Raw genomic sequence first — 15965 nt, forward strand, 5'->3', positions numbered from 1 at the left:
ATATTTGGTCAAGCATTATTCTGGGTGTGTCTTTGAGGGTGTTTCTGGATGAGATTAACATTTGAATCAGAAGACTAAGTAAACCTGATTGCCCTCCCTAACATGGGTGAGCGTCACCCAATCCGTTGAAGGTCTGAGTACAATATAAAGGCAGAGGAAGGGACAATTCATCCTTTCTTCCTGATTTTCTTTGCTGGGACATGGATCTTCTCCTGTCTTCAGACTGGAACTTATACCATCGGTTCTGCTTCTCAGGCCTTTGGACTAGGACCACAGACCATTGGCTCTCCTGAGTCTTCAGCTTGCTGACTGCATATCTTGGGACTTCTCAGCCTCCATAATCATGTGAGCCAGTTCCTTATAATAAATCTCTGCCAATTTCTCTGTAGAACCCTAATACAATGAGCAAGCTCTTTTATATGCCCTCTGGTTATCTCATCCTTACGATGTTTTTAAAACAAATATATGCTGGATTAATATTTATTTCTATTGAAGTTTGCTTTTTTTTTTTTTTCTTTTTCATTTTGCGTTCTAGTCCATCATTTACTATGATTGATATAATTTTGATTTTTGAATAGTCCACCCATCACATGAACTCTTCTGGGATAGTCAGAAACCTGCTTTGATCCCCAGCCCTGGGCAAGGCATCACTCTCCAATGTTCTACGTTAATCTGGGTTTTTTTTTTTTTTCCATATTATTCTCTCCTCAAGGTCCCTTGGGTATCAAACAGTAATTTAGGCTCTGGCTCCAAGGAGTCTCCTCTGCTTGTTTTACACATATTCCCACTATGAGACTCAATAGTCAACAGCAGGGTTTATATCTCTATGAACACTGAGTGTTCCGTCACTCAGATTAATTGATTTTCTGGCTTTAAGTAGCCAGTAACAGCAGAACTTGGACAGTTGCATTTAGTTCAAGCAATCTTTATAAATGTTTATGTGCCTGATGTTGTATGAAGTGCTTGGGGTACAGAGGTGAATACAACAGGGTTCCTTACTTTAAAAAATGTATGGTATAGAGCTATGGCTTTCAAGCCTTTTTGATTATGATTTATAGTTAGAAATACAGTTTATCTAATGACCCTGTTCACACATATATATGGATAATTAAAGTAAAAATTTCAGAAAAAAAATGCCTAACTTTCTTCATGCAATGCAATTGGATATTTGCCTATTATCTTCTATTTATTTAATTTAAAGCACGAGGTCATAATACACTATATTGACTTTACAGTTCCTGATCAACAGTTAAAACAGCTTAAAACAAATAATTTCAGATAACAGGGAACATTATGAGCATCATATTTAATTCCAAATTTAGAGCTTTACTTACAGATTATGTGATGCTCTTTATTTTTAGCTGGGATTCATGCCTACCCTTTAGGCATTTGCATTTACATATTAATTTATCAGCCCCTTGGGTCCTGACAGGATGAAACACAAATAAAATAAATTTTGGTGAAAATAATCCTTGAATGGTGGGAAGCAGGAAAATGTTGAAGGGGAAGGCATGACAAACCTAGCTAAGGATGAGTGAGTTGATGGGGGTGGTGCTCCAAAGAATTACCTAACCTAGTCATCAAAGTAAAGATCAATCAGAATACCACTTATAGAATTAGGGGAACTTGGGGGGTAAAATCTAGTAGATAGAATCATGTAAGGTATTTTGTCTCTTTCATCACTCAGCTCAGGGGTTATTGCCTCCAAGAAAAATCTTCCCTTGTGGTGCTTGAAAACACAACATCCTGGACCTGCCTCTATTGCTCACTTATATCGTACTGATATGATGTTTGGGGATCTTGAGAGCAGAGGGTACCTTCTTCTTTGAATTCCTAGCATCCAGCTGAGTGCCTGGCACATCATAGGGACTCATGTACATGTCCCCTGGACTTCTCTAATACTGTTTCCTCCACTGTGAAACAAAGTTGGGCTATATGATCTGCAAAGGCCCTTACAGTCCTAACAATCTATGACTTTGACGTATCTGAAGTAGCCCAAGGCACTCTGCTTCATAACAAAGCCCACATCTCTGCTGTGGTTAGTTCAAAATTATGAGTTAAAACATGAATGATTTGTGCACAGTTTAGGGACTACCCTTGCCCTGGCAGAGTAAGTGTTCTGATACGAGCAGTTGAAAGCCTAATGCAGCAGTGCCTGCAGAAAAGATTCCAGCCTCCACCTCCCACACAACTGCTGCTGTTCTCCAGCCTGCAATTTCCTCTAAGGCTCTGGATTGGTCCACAGAGTGACAGAGGGCTGGGAAAGAGCCTCTATATATTCCTCAGAGAAAAAGGCAGTCCCAGACGGTTTTGAAGTTTTCAAAAAGATTTACTCTGCTGATAAGGACTTGTGCTCAAAGCTGAGGACCTAAGCCACTTGCCAAAATGTGCAAAGGACTTGCAGCCTTGCCCCACTCATGCCTGGAAAGGTGAGTTATTTTGACTTAAGAGGTGGAGATAAAGAGAATCTTCACTCAGGGGAGGATACCAGAGGCAATAGAGGGCCACTGTAGTTTGTGGCAAAACAGGTGGTTGATTGTAGACTGGGAATTGCCTCCTCTCTGTTAATGGCAAGGTTTTGAAAGATCTGAGCTAGCAGACTGATACAATATGAGATATATCATACACCATTTATATCCAGAACATCATTTCCTCTGAGGAGATGCCTATTTTATAAGCACTTGTTCAGACTCAGAAGTGTATGGTTAAGAGCATGGATTCCGACATCAAACGGCCTGGGCTTGAATCCTGGCTCCATTACTTACTATTTGTGTGGTGTTGGACAATTTATTTAAATTCTGTATCTCAGTTTCCTTACTGGTAAAAATGGATCTACTAAGTATCTTCCTCACTAGCTGGTTATGAGGATTGAATTACTGTATGTGAAACGCTCAGAACACTGTCTGGCACATATGAGAAATGTGTAAATGTTAACCTTTATTAATGTACATGGACTAGGAAAGGAAGACTGAGATTTGCAATGAGGCAGAGAGGACTTCTCATTGTTCTTTGTGTCTGGATACCATCAGATAGAAGGAGCTGGATTGCTGGACAGAAGACAGCTCTTGGGACATAGAGATTATTTATTAGCTAGCATTGTTTTTTAGATACAGAGGAGCACCTTTGAGGCTCTGTGGTTGTCTTCAGACTGGACAATGTTCTGGAGGGAATCCTAAGTATCTAGACTAAGTAAACAGGAGGAGAACAAATATCTGACTTGTTAGAAAATTTAACCCAGCAATCCTACCTGATGCAGAGAATTAGGGATATTTCTCCTCTTCTTATTTCTTAAGAATGAATTTGATTAAATTTTGTTTGATCCTACATTATTTAAAGGAAATAAAGGTGATCCTTGTACAGCCTAACTTCATCCCTAAAGGCACTGTCAATGTTTGCCTAAGAAGGTTGTGTTGTTCAATGGATCTGTACTTCTGTCTCTTACAAGTTCAGGTTTTCTTTTTGATGACTTCGACCCTAGAAATAATCTCAAAATGATTTTTAAAGAGATAACATCCTAGCAAAGGAATTTGTCTCCAACAATACTGTCTAGTGACTGGAAATAAAGACCTCTCTCACTTTGTGCTGTCAAAGGCACAGATTATTTTTAAAAGATGTATATATTTTTTAAAAAAGTAAAGTAGGACTTAAGTAACTAGACTAGGACTAGATTGTAACTAGGTGGGCAATATTGGCCATTGGACCATCCTCAGGGGGGAAGACACGTTTCAGTGCTGGATACTGTTTATCAGCCTATCTCTCCCTCTAGAGAAAGCTTGAGAAACAGGGGGAATACAGGGGTGAAAGGCAATTCCTTGAACATGACAATGCATAATTTTTTTCCTTTTCCATTTTTGCAACTCTGAGAATTGCAGATTTGACTTTTACAACAATTTTAACACATGTCTTTAGCCCACTTATTGTTTGAAATCATGTACTTTCATGTAATGGGTAAATCTTACCTTGTTAATTGGTGAACTATTGCCTCAGAATGATTGCAACATTGGTCTGCCAGTCATTTTGTGATCCTATGACCCACTGCTTGGCGTTTAGTGAAAAAGCAATAAATGTTTGTTGAAAGTTTGGCATTGTTACTAATATTGCCCGATTTGTTTTTGTAAATATGCATAATGTTTACTGAGGCACATGGATTGCACATTTCTTTCATTGATTCCTATAACTGTTTCATATCTGATTCACTAATTCACTACCAACATGGTTATTGATTCACTTTACAAATCTTTTAATTCACAGTAAATTCTTCTGCTCCAGGATATAACTAATGTTCACATAGTATATTATAGACTGACCAAGGAGCAAGCTTTTTTGCATAGATTGCCTGAAACTTTTAAGGCATATGGTAGAATCCTGTGATTATTGTGTCCTATTACATTTTTCTTTTCATGATCTGTTACCATTGCAAATATAGTCATATTTCCAATGACTGTAATGAGTGATTTGAAGAAGTGGAATTGTAGAGCTAGGGAGCTGTTAGCACACACTCATGGAAAGAACCTAAAACTGTCTACTCTAAGGGAAAAATGATACTTGAATAAATCCTTCCAAACCTGCCTTCCTTGGCTCTATTCATAGTGGAAAGAATACTGGTTACGGAGTAAAGAACAGACTTTTTTTTGTCATTAACTAATTTGTGTCCACGAGCAAGTGATTTCACTGTCCTGGGATTTTATTTTCTTATTTAGTAAATGTATGTTGGATTAGCTGTTCTCTAACATCCTTTCCAATCATAACATAGTTTAAATAAAGTGAAATACACCTGGTTTCAGTGACTAGCAAGAGATGCAAGTAAAGGAAAATTTTTCCTAATTTATTTCTCTCTAAAAGTTTGGGAGTCAATTAATGAAAATCGTCAAGAATTCAACCCTGTTTTGAAATCATTGCTGTGGCAGAAGCAATCTACTCAGTGAGAATCTGACTTCCAAGAAAGCAACATTTACTTAATGTAAGAGGAGCTTTGGAAAATAGTCCTTTCTCAATGTTTACGGAAGCATTAAGCCAGAGTCAACTTTGACGTATTTGTAGAAACTATTCTTTTACTATTTATTTATATTTTTAAGACTATTGCTCATTAAAACTCAAAGTTGACCTCACATTTTTTATATATTTAAAGAGACCAATAACCCAAATATTTGGGCAATAAATGGCCACCACCCCACAATTTTTACCTTCTAGCCTATTGAAACCTGTGCTGTATGGGTGGGAATCTTAGAGAGTCAATGGAAAAGGAAAGAGTTGAGTCAATTGAAAGTCTTATTTTTACCAGTGATTTTCCGCTATGAGTTTTAGGCTTCTTTTAAAAAATTCATTTTATTTTAAGGGTCTTGAATTTCTCTGAACAAGTTTAATTTTTTTTAAAAAATTATTTATTTATTTATGGCTGTTTTGGGTCTTCGTTTCTGTGCGAGGGCTTTTCTCTAGTTGCGGCAAGTGGGGGCCACTCTTCATCGCGGTGTGCGGGCCTCTCACTATCGTGGCCTCTCTTGTTGCGGAGCACAGGCTCCAGATGCGCAGGCTCAGTAGTTGTGGCTCACGGGCCGAGTTGCTCCGCGGCATGTGGGATCTTCCCAGACCAGGGCTCGAACCCGTGTCCCCTGCATTGGCAGGCAGACTCCCAACCACTGCGCCACCAGGGAAGCCCCAACAAGTTTAATTTTTAAAGTAAATATTGCTCTTTGGAAATAGATGGAAGTCTTCTGAAATAAAAAGTGTTATCATTGTGATTCCCCCAAAGTTGTCACCATTATATAAAGCAACCAGTGTGATTATTATTGTTTTTGTCCATCGGGGTTGACCACTCCTGATACCAAATTTACAGTCTCTACTAAACTAAAAAAGCAGAGTAAAGGAGTAATGAAGACAGCTACTGGCAAAGAATTTTCCCTGGGCTGTTAATAAAGTGTCACAAACTCTTCTATAGATATCTGACCTACATCTGATTTCTGTTTAAGATTATAAAGGCTGCTAGTTGTGGAATGTGTTTAATCCATAGTTCACACAGGGGCTTCTGGCCACCTCAAGTGTGTGGCAATGCTGGGAATTTCAGGAGCTATAGAAAGTAAATGGGGAAAGTGATGTTTTGTTTTGTTGTTTATTATCATTTTACTAAACATTCAATTTTTCCCCATCTTCTTCAATTTATGTGGGTCTAAGTATGGACAATTTAGAGTAGAAAAGTACCTAATCAACTAATCTTGTAAGGTTGTCAAGCCACACAGAAGCAACAAACAGAGTGGGTCAAGGCTCCTGAGTCCACAGGATTAAGTAAATACAGCTTTTTCCAAAGGCATGAGCATATCCTTGGACCAATTATAGAGAAAAGATAAGCACCTAGTGAATTAAAGACTGTAGCAATGAACTTGAATAAATGATAAATGAATCAGAATGGGCATAGGATCATCAAAGAAGCCTAAAGAGATAGTAGGGTTTGGGATCATGCTTTCTGGGAACAAGTATGAATCTGAAGCTTGCTATTGCTGATAGAGAGTCTTGTGACATAATTGCAAATATTTCAGTGAAACCCTGCAATCTTAAGGAAGTGAATAAACTATTTAACAAAACAGCAAGGGGATGTCCCTAAGAAAAACTTTATTTCAATTCCTACTGATGAAACAATTTCTATTGTTTCTCTGGATTGCCTTTCAAACCTCCATACTTGCCTTAGGCATAAGGGTGAAAGACCTCTCAGGGAAATTTCAGTCCAGGTAAGGAGATAAATAAGAAGAAAGTAGCCCTCTGTGTTGAGATCCACTATAGAGGAATAAATGCACCAAGTGCTAAGAAGCACAACAGTGGGGGGAATGGGTGGGGAGCTCATAGAGCTTTGGGTTGTTATGGAAAACTGTAAGAAGTGACAGGGGATGATGCCTAAGGTTTATAAACTAAGCCTGAAAGGACTGAGGAGTTGGTCAGGTCCAGAGAGGAAGAGGAGAGAGAAGGAAGTCATCCCCGGCCAAGGGGCACGTCTGCATGTGCAAAGGCCGGGAGGTGAGAGGGCATTGATGTTATGACATCTTTGTGTAGTCTGTATTGTCTCTCTCATGCAAGCAAGGAGGAAACTTTGGATTTCCAGCCACAGTTAACCTCCCATGCACCTCGTCCTGCATACTGTTTCCTTGGAACTTGTCCAGTGCCCATCCACTCCAACTGTGAGGATTGAAAAGAGCTGTTCACGAAAAAGATTTTCCCCCCTTTTGCCTAAAGACTTCAATTACTAAAAAGACAATCTGTACTTGGCACGTAGTAGGCACTTAAATATTTTGTCAAAAGAATGCACAAATAAATGTATAGCAAGTGGAGACAGACCTGCTTCCAGGTTGTCCTGGTGCTTTCTCTGCTTCCAAAGGGATTGAGAAGGACAAGAGCAGTGACTTTTAGGCTACAATAAGATAAAGAGTGTAGGTTGTAAAATAAAGAGGGCTTCCTGTTTGGGGGGTGGAGTGGAGGAGATTGGGAGAGGAAGAAAGCCTTTCTATAATTTCATCAGGAAAACCTTGTTAAAGAGGTGAGTCTTTTTTTGCTTCTAATACAAGATGAACCTCATGAAATTATATCACTTTGGCTACTTCTCATGCAGTACTGTCCCAGCTTCTTTAATGAATTACATTCTGTATTCTGTTGCCTCTTCCTATTTTTTCTTTCATTTACTCTGAGCTATGTTGAAACACCAGATATCAATTCAAAACGCTTTTAGATCCCAGAATCTTAAATTTGGAAGGCTAATATGAAAGGTTATCTAATTTGTTTCTCCTTCTTTAGCAAGGACTACACACTATTATGGGATAGATGCTATCTAGGGAGGGAGTTTATATTTCTGGGGCTGTGTGTTAATGGCTTTTGTCTGTCCTGCTGGCCAGAAAGCAAAGGAACTAAACTTTTAATTAGTTCAGTCAGGATCAATCATTAGTAACAGGAACCAGAATATGGCTGGAGGCCAGAAGATAACAGGTTCCTATCTCTTTCTTCCTTTAAAGTTCATTCAAATGGAGTCTCAGATAACATTAAACCTGCACTCTGTTTTAAAGGCTGAGTCACCCAGAGGATAAAGATGGTGAAAGCCTGATTGTTTTTCACTGAGAAAGTAACTCCTAAAGTTACACATTTTAGGGATATTAAAGAAAACCCAGAGTAAGGAAGGATGTAAGTTCACAGTCTATCTCCTGCCTTAACATCGGCAATGTGGTGGAGTGAAAAAAACATGGAGGTGGTAACTCCACCTCTATTACTTCCTTAGTTGTATAAACTCCAGAAACTAAACCTCTCTGACTTTCATTCCTTATCCAGAAATGAGGATATTTATCTTTCTGGGGAGAGATGCTATAAAAAATAAATGAAATAATGTATATAAGGTAACTAGTTTTTAGTAGGCAGACCCTTATTAAATACTTAATTTCCTTCCATCCTTCTTTCCTTCTTTATAGGTAGTCAGAAAAACATCTTTTAAATTTCAGTTATGTGCCACCGGCTTTTTTTTTCCCCAGAGTATCACATGATTTAATTACAAAACTTAAGCCACTCGTTAATTATTCACCTTCTAAAAAACACAAACATGAGAATAAAATAAACACACCCAGGACTCACTAGCCCTTGTAGGATAGGAAGAAGCCTTGGACAGAGAGCATGCAAATGTTTTTCCTTACATCTAAGTCTACATTTTCTCATGCATTCTAAGGTCCCATGTTTTGACACCTTACAGGGGAAAGGAAATGGAAGCTACAAAGAGTCATGCACAAGAGGGTCACAAAGATCTTAAAGCTATTTGTTGCTAATGACTTGTACAACTCTGAGAAAGAGTATCAAATAAGCATTGTCCAATACTTACTCCTGGCGAACCTTTACTGTCATTCTTTGAAATTGCATCTTTGGGACAGGTTATGTTCCTTCATTGTAGCTTTTGCTTATCCCCAGGCACAAACCCTAAAATTCACACACAGTTTTTAAGTTCAAGTACAAAGGTTCGTTTCAGGACAACCCCAAGTTGATGTAGTGTTTCTTAATATATCTGCAGTGTCTACTGGGGGTCATACCCTTGGACAGGCTGGCCAGATGGCAACACAATATGGGGGCCCACATGGTCAACTTTCCTACTGGCCCACTTGCTCCCTATTTTATCTGGACACCTCCCCACAGTCAACGTTGAATCTTGAAGTCAGTGATGACCTTAGCCTGTCTTCATTCTGAAGTTGTACTCTTATGTAACTGAATCCAATTCTTCACCATTAATTCAATGCAGCTTCCAAAACGTGTCAGGCCTATTCTTAGGAAGCATCCTGGGATGGAGCTGGAGGGTCCTGGCTTTCAGGCTCTGGAAGGGGTGCTGGCACAGCTTCTTTTTTCTGGGCCGCCAGAAACTCATGAATTGCTCGTTCTATCTGTGGCCTGAAGATGTGGTTTAGCTTGGGATCCACCATCCGGTAAATAATTCTGTCCACTCCAGCTTCCAACATCTCAGACCATTTCGCAATTGGTTTTTGTTCATCGTAGGATTCCATTCCTGCTTCTCGAGATGTGTTGATGCAAAATTATCCACATTCTGCCTCAGGTTTTGGTAAGCTGACTTGGTGTCCGCGTCGGCCAGGCAGTCCCGGCAAAAGCTGTCAATCAGGCCCCGGCTCTTGAGCTGCTCCAGGATGAGCGCTATGAGCTGCGGGTCTCCGGGAAGCAGTGAGGCCGGGTGGATGGGGCCGCCTCCCACCATGCGGGTGCCTCCACCTCCCCCGCTGTCTGCCATGGCTGTGCCCCAGGCCCGCGAGGGAGACCGAATACGGCTTCCTCTCAAGGACAGAGGACCTGGGTCGTGTGGAGGTGGCGGCAGCTGCCGCGGTGGCAGGCTCTGCGGCAGCAGAGGTGGTGGGAGAGGCGGTGGAAACCCTGTGCCACGGCTTTTGATAAAGCTTATTTCTTTTCCTCCTTCCTCATCATAGCCTCATTAAAAAAAAATAATGATGAGTTTGTATAATAATACAGTATTTTTACGATTTTGCCCATAATTCTTTCAGCGAGTATCCCGTTTAAAAGCTCTTTACAAAACATTAAAAGACATTAAACACCATGATTATACTGAAAAATTAACAATTCTTTAATATCCTTAAATATTCAGTAAGCATCCAAATATCCTCAATGATCTTTTTGCAGTTGGATTGTTTGACCCCTCGGGGTCCAAAAGAGGGTAACAGATTTTTTTGGACTACTGTTAAATTTTATTATTAGACTGATAATCACTAGTCACTAATCTAGTGTTCTTTCTACAATTAATTGGGCTCTAGATATGGAAAAGCACTTATTGCAAAGGCACTTTAAGGTCCCAGAGAGACTGAGAGACCAGTGCCTTCTATCTGGTGGGGGCACTTTAGCCGTCTTAATTTGGAGCTGCTTGATAGAGTGTGGTGAGGTATCCACGGTTCATAAACAAGATGACCTGAGGGGCCTGTCTCCAGTGCCCTTTCACCCACCTTTCACATCCCTTAAGTGACTGCAGAAAGCCCCTCACTGAGCCTCCCACCGGCTCCTCCACATCAAATCATGTTTACTAAGATCCTACTGCCTGCAGCACACACCATGCCTGGAGCTGGAAGCCGCTGGGGCACAGATCCTTTTTCTGCTTTTTTACTTCACAACAGTGAGGAAACAAAGCCGTCTTCCCTGAGGTACTGTTGAACTGATTCACATGCAATCACCCTACTTTTTTAAAACTGAAAGAGTAACCCCAAGTCACCACCCAGGTACCAACACCACATAAACCCCAGGGTCACACACTGAGATTGGTCCAGAGCCTCTTATATCTTTCCTAATCAATGGGCTTCTGGTCTTTTATTTCTTTTTTCCTTGCAATTTATTTGTAGAACACAGAATTTTTATATTTAAGTATAAAAGGCTATGTAACATGTGGAAAAGGTGTTGGGTGGGGAATCCAGGGTCCTGAGCTGTAAACTTGGCTTCTATTAAATAGCAGAGGGTGAGTCATGAGTCAGTTCCCTCCCCAGGCCTCATTACTGTATTTGTAAAAGGTGAAAAATCAATTATATGATCCTCTTCACTCCTTCTAGCTCCACTACTTCATTGTTCTTGATTTGGACACCGTGTACTCTGAAGAAAGATTGTATTTTTTTTTTTTTTAAATAATCTTTTTTTTATACATTTATTTATTTATTTATTTTTGGCTGTGTTGGGTCTTCGTCTCTGTGCGAGGGCTTCCTCCAGCCGCGGCGAGCGGGGGCCACTCCTCATCGCGGTGCGCGGGCCTCTCACTATCGCGGCCTCTCTTGTTGCGGAGCACAGGCTCCAGACGCGCAGGCTCAGTAGTTGTGGCTCACGGGCCCAGCCGCTCCGCGGCATGTGGGATCCTCCCAGACCAGGGCTCGAACCCGTGTCCCCTGCATTGGCAGGCGGACTCTCAACCACTGCGCCACCAGGGAAGCCCGAAAGATTGTATTTTTATTTTAATTTTCCAGCTCTTCCCAAGTCCTACAGGAAGGCCCAGAAACTAACTTCTGGACGTAGCTTGAAAGCAATGATTAAAAGTGTGAAATTTTCTTCCAGTCACTTAGGATCTCAATGAACTAAATTCAGTACCCTATATGTCTTAAAAATACTCGTATCAAATTCAGAATAAACTCCCAGTTTGTGAAAAACATATATTTATAAATAGTGGAAGGTGACTCTGTTTTTATTTTGACAAATTCCATGAAAGGAACAGATGGTTTCAGTTTCTTGTAAAATTCAAGGGTGAATTAGGTTCAAAGATCATGGATTATAACAGTCTATGATTCTTGTGCAGTTCACCCTTGAACAACTCGGGGCGTTAGGGGACCAACCCTCCTTGGAATGGAAAATCCACTGGCTCCTTTGTATCCATGGTTCTGCATCTGCTGAATGGTGTAGTACTATAGTATTTACTATTGAAAGAATCCACATAGAAGTGGACCTGTGCCGGTCAAACCCCTGTTGTTCAAGGGTCACTGTATTTTGTTTACAGTTAATTTAGTTTTCTCTTATCTCAAGAGTATAACTTCCTTGAGGGCAGGGGGGAAAAGTGAAATAAGGACACAGACATGCCTCACCTTGGGTGTGCAGTGGCCGCCTTGACTGCTTTCACACTAGGTCACGTGTTTCTTCAGTCAGTGGAAACTGTGGTCCACTCATGCCCTTCTGAATGCTGCCCAGAAGGAGACTCATCCATCAACTTAACAGTGAAAGAGTTTCCATCCTTGAGGCTGGAATAAGAAGGGTGAATTGGGGTTTCTAGGCTTTTACATAATTAACCAATTTTCATCTACCAGTTGAGTAGATACTAGAGTATAGACAATTCTTCAAGTGGCATGAAGACTGCCTCTGACTACACGAATTCATGTCAGACACATATATGCACAATGACTGCAATTTCCGACTAGAATGAGGACGTATAGCTTGCCTCTAGACCAGACATTCGAAATTGGGTCTTCCCTAGAAAATCTGTAGATGTGGCCAGCCTAATCATAGGATATATGCACCACCAACACATCTAATGCACATGCGACTTCGAGCTTACTCACCCTGACCATCGTTCTCCTGGAAAGTCCAGACAAGGTATTTCCTTGCAAAGCATTCTATTCAGTTGCCTTGCTGAGATAAAATACCTTGCCCTGACATTTTTTTCTCCTTCAAAAAGAAAATATTTCAGGGTTGAAAAGATTCAGCTAAGCAGTCTTTGAACACTTTGGACAGTAGATACTTGATAATCAGCTGGCTTCATAAATAGCAAATAAGGCTAAGACCATTATTCTATATTCTACGTGCTTTCCTTTCTCTTTTCCAACTGCTTCCCCAGACACTTCTCAAAACAATTCCTAACCCATCTGGACAAAATATCACTCAGATCCCTAAATTTTACATTCTAGAAAGTTGTGGGAACTATCATATTAGAATCTGAGGAAGAAATGAAACATGAAGTAAAATACTTCAAAAAAATGTGAAGTGCTCTTCTGTGTAAGTGCTCATTATTGGTACTGAAGTGTGTGGAGCTGTTTTCGTCAAGCTACTACTTTTTGACATTTTTTTGTGCAGACCATCTGTTTCTTGATGAGTCACTTGTCTGTGGGGATTCAGGAAGTTTAGAAAGAATCAAGATGTCTCATTAACAAAGTAGTTTATTGTATTTTGGTAACTTATTTTAAGTAATAGTTTACAAGAGATACCTGGGTCAACAGGAACATGGGACTGAATGACCTGTGCACTTTAAGATAAGGTCAACAGTGCAGGTCACACTGAAGACTTTCCCAGGACAGCCCACTATCTAAGGTCTGGTGCTTTCTGGATAACAAGCTTTCAGAGTATTGGACTTTGTTTCTGAATCCCCCAAGTCCAAAACAGTATGTCACTTGAACACACACACATGCATGCATGTGCACATGTGCACACACACCCCCCTGATATTTTTTATGACTTGGAAAAAAGATGGACTGTTTGTTGAAATCAGAGATTCACACAGACAGCTTGAAAGTGTCTGAGCTGGCTAGGAGGAAGCAATATTTTTTTCATATAGATGAATGTAGATCAATGGGGATTTTTTTCCTCCCTTCGCAGGTTGAATTTTACACTTTTCCTTTAGCAGGCAACAGTGAAGAAAAAAACTTTCTGTAAATTGAGATTTTCTCAAAATTGTAATTTGATTGTTCAAAAAGCCTTTAACATTTTTTTAATTGCCCTCTAACATTTATCTTCCAGATCCTCTAAGAATAACTTAACCTTTGTCTCCCTTCCTGGTTCAGACAGGGCCTTGATGTTTGCAATTACGCTGAAATGTGAGTGCAGATGGCTGGACTGCAGCTGAGGGAAAGGAATATGTAACTCTCATTAGCTGCTTATTTTAATATTTTATTAAATGGATACCAGTTTAAGAGCATGAAAAAAGACAAGATTAACAAAGACAACTGACAATTGTGACAGTGTAGAATTGAGTACCTAGCAAAATTTTGATCACACGCATACACACAATAAAGGTCTAGTGACTCGAAATCATAGGTTCTGCCCCTTGAGATGGATGTGATTTATTTTTCCCCTTCTCTAAGATGACCAGCTTAGAATCACAGAATGAGAACAGGATCAGTGTCACAGACAAATTCCTTCTCTTATAGATGAGAAAACATGCCCAAACTGTTTGGTGACTTGTCCAAGACCACATAGCTGGTTAGAGTTGGAGATAATTCAAGGTCTCTGGATTTCCATATCACCTTCATTTTATTTTATCTGATGAACTTTAATTTATGAATTTTGTGTGTCTTCACTTTTAAGATATTTATTCTTCCATAGACACCATCTTTCAAAAGGTTTTGATTAGGAAACAAACAGTAGTCTTTAAGAAAAAAAATGAGTTTGAACAAAATTTCTATTTACCAGATGCCTATAACTGCCAATTACAAGATCTGAACACATGAGAGAGGTGTTGCATAATAATTAAGAGCTCAGGAGCTGAAGTGAGATTGGGTGTGACTCCTACCACTGTCATATACTGGATGATTTTTGGGCAAATCACCTAACTTCTCTGTGACTCAATTTTCCCATCTGCAAGATGGGAATAACATTTATACCTCTCTCAGGGTTGTTATAAACACTAAATAGGGTTATGCATTATATGGGTTGAGTAAACCATTTAGTTCGCTGGGGAACATGTGCTTTTTCTAAGTGTGTGATGTTTCTTAGTTATTTTCATGTTGGGATACCCTTGCAGCCATGTCTCAGAATGGGGTCAGAGCAGGGAACTGGAAAGCATCCCAAACTACCTTCATCTCCCTACAGAGCTAAACAGGACGTATGGAAGTGGGACTCAAATGGAAGGGCCCATTGCATGGAACATTAGAAAGCAAATGAGACAAATAGATGACAGGAAGCAGGAGAGAAGGGGGATCACAGATAACCCCTCTGAGCCTGGGTGTTGATAGAATAAATGGACTATTGACAGAATTTGGTAGCCTGGAGGGGATATTCTTTTTAGGAGTAGGCAATGAGTTTTTTCCTCTGAACTCAGGTCTTCTCCTTTAGGAATTCTTAGATAATGTCAAGTCAGAACACCTTATCCTGACTTTCCTGATAGTTTTATAGTTACTAAATTAATTTGATTTCAAAAAAAAAAAAAAACAGCCCAACTGTAACTGCCAAACACAAGACTCTAGGGAATAACTTCTAGTTAGCTATGCCATGAAAGTGAAACCTATAGAATGCCGTGTCTGGTTTGAGCTTCTGGGGCTAGGAGAGAAGGAGAAAGATCAGAAAAGCATAGCCGGTCTAGGGAGGAAATTCAGAAAACTAAATGTTGAAATATAGACCATTCAGTAAAGGTGAAAAGAATTGAGATTAACTGTTAACTGAAAATAGAAAAGTAAAATGGGGATGAGAAAAGTCTGACTACCTTAAGTCTATTTTCTGTAGTGAATCGAGTCTGAAAAACAAGCTAAGAGAGGATATATTTGGTTCCTATTGCTGCTGTAACAACTGCCAGAAACTTAGTAGCTTAAAACAATGCAAATTTATTCTCAAATAGTTCTGGAAAGTAGAAGTCTAAAATGGGTCCTAGGGCAGCATTCTTTCTGGGGGGGTCTAGGGAAGAAGTCATTTTCTTGCTTTGTCTAACATCTGGAAGACAGCTACATTCCTTGGCTCATGGCTCCATCCTTGATCTTCAAAGCCAACAGTGTAGCATCTTCCAATATCTCTCGCTCTGCTTCCATTGACACATTGCTTTCAGACTCTGACCCTCTTGCCTTCCCCTTACAAGGACCCTTGTGATTACATTGGGCCCATCCAGATAATCCAGGATAATCTCTCTACCTAAAGTTCCTTAACTTTATCACATCTGCAAAATTCCTTTTGCCACATAAAGCAACATATCCACATGTCCCAGGGATTAGGATGTAGACATCTTGGGGAGCTTTTATTTAGCCTACCACCAAGGAAGACATGAGAATGGAACTTCTGTC

The 15965-nt window shown here is 40.0% G+C and overlaps 1 protein-coding gene across 2 annotated transcripts in view; it reads left to right on the forward strand.

Annotated features, from left to right (window-relative positions):
* Nucleotides 1-2269: 2269 nt before the first annotated feature.
* Nucleotides 2270-15965, forward strand: part of RGS5 (regulator of G protein signaling 5) — a 49065-nt gene continuing 35369 nt past the window's right edge. The window contains exon 1 of one of the 2 annotated variants that reach the window (XM_082407477.1): nt 2270-2429. In XM_082407477.1, coding sequence (XP_082263603.1) covers nt 2386-2429 — 44 coding nt within the window. In that variant the 5' untranslated portion in view covers nt 2270-2385. The remainder of the gene's footprint in view (nt 2430-15965) is intronic. The other variant, XM_082407476.1, reaches the window with a different exon arrangement.

The sequence above is a fragment of the Balaenoptera borealis genome, assembly GCF_965194805.1.
Source record: "Balaenoptera borealis genome assembly, chromosome: 1".
In the NCBI taxonomy this organism is placed as follows: domain Eukaryota; kingdom Metazoa; phylum Chordata; class Mammalia; order Artiodactyla; family Balaenopteridae; genus Balaenoptera; species Balaenoptera borealis.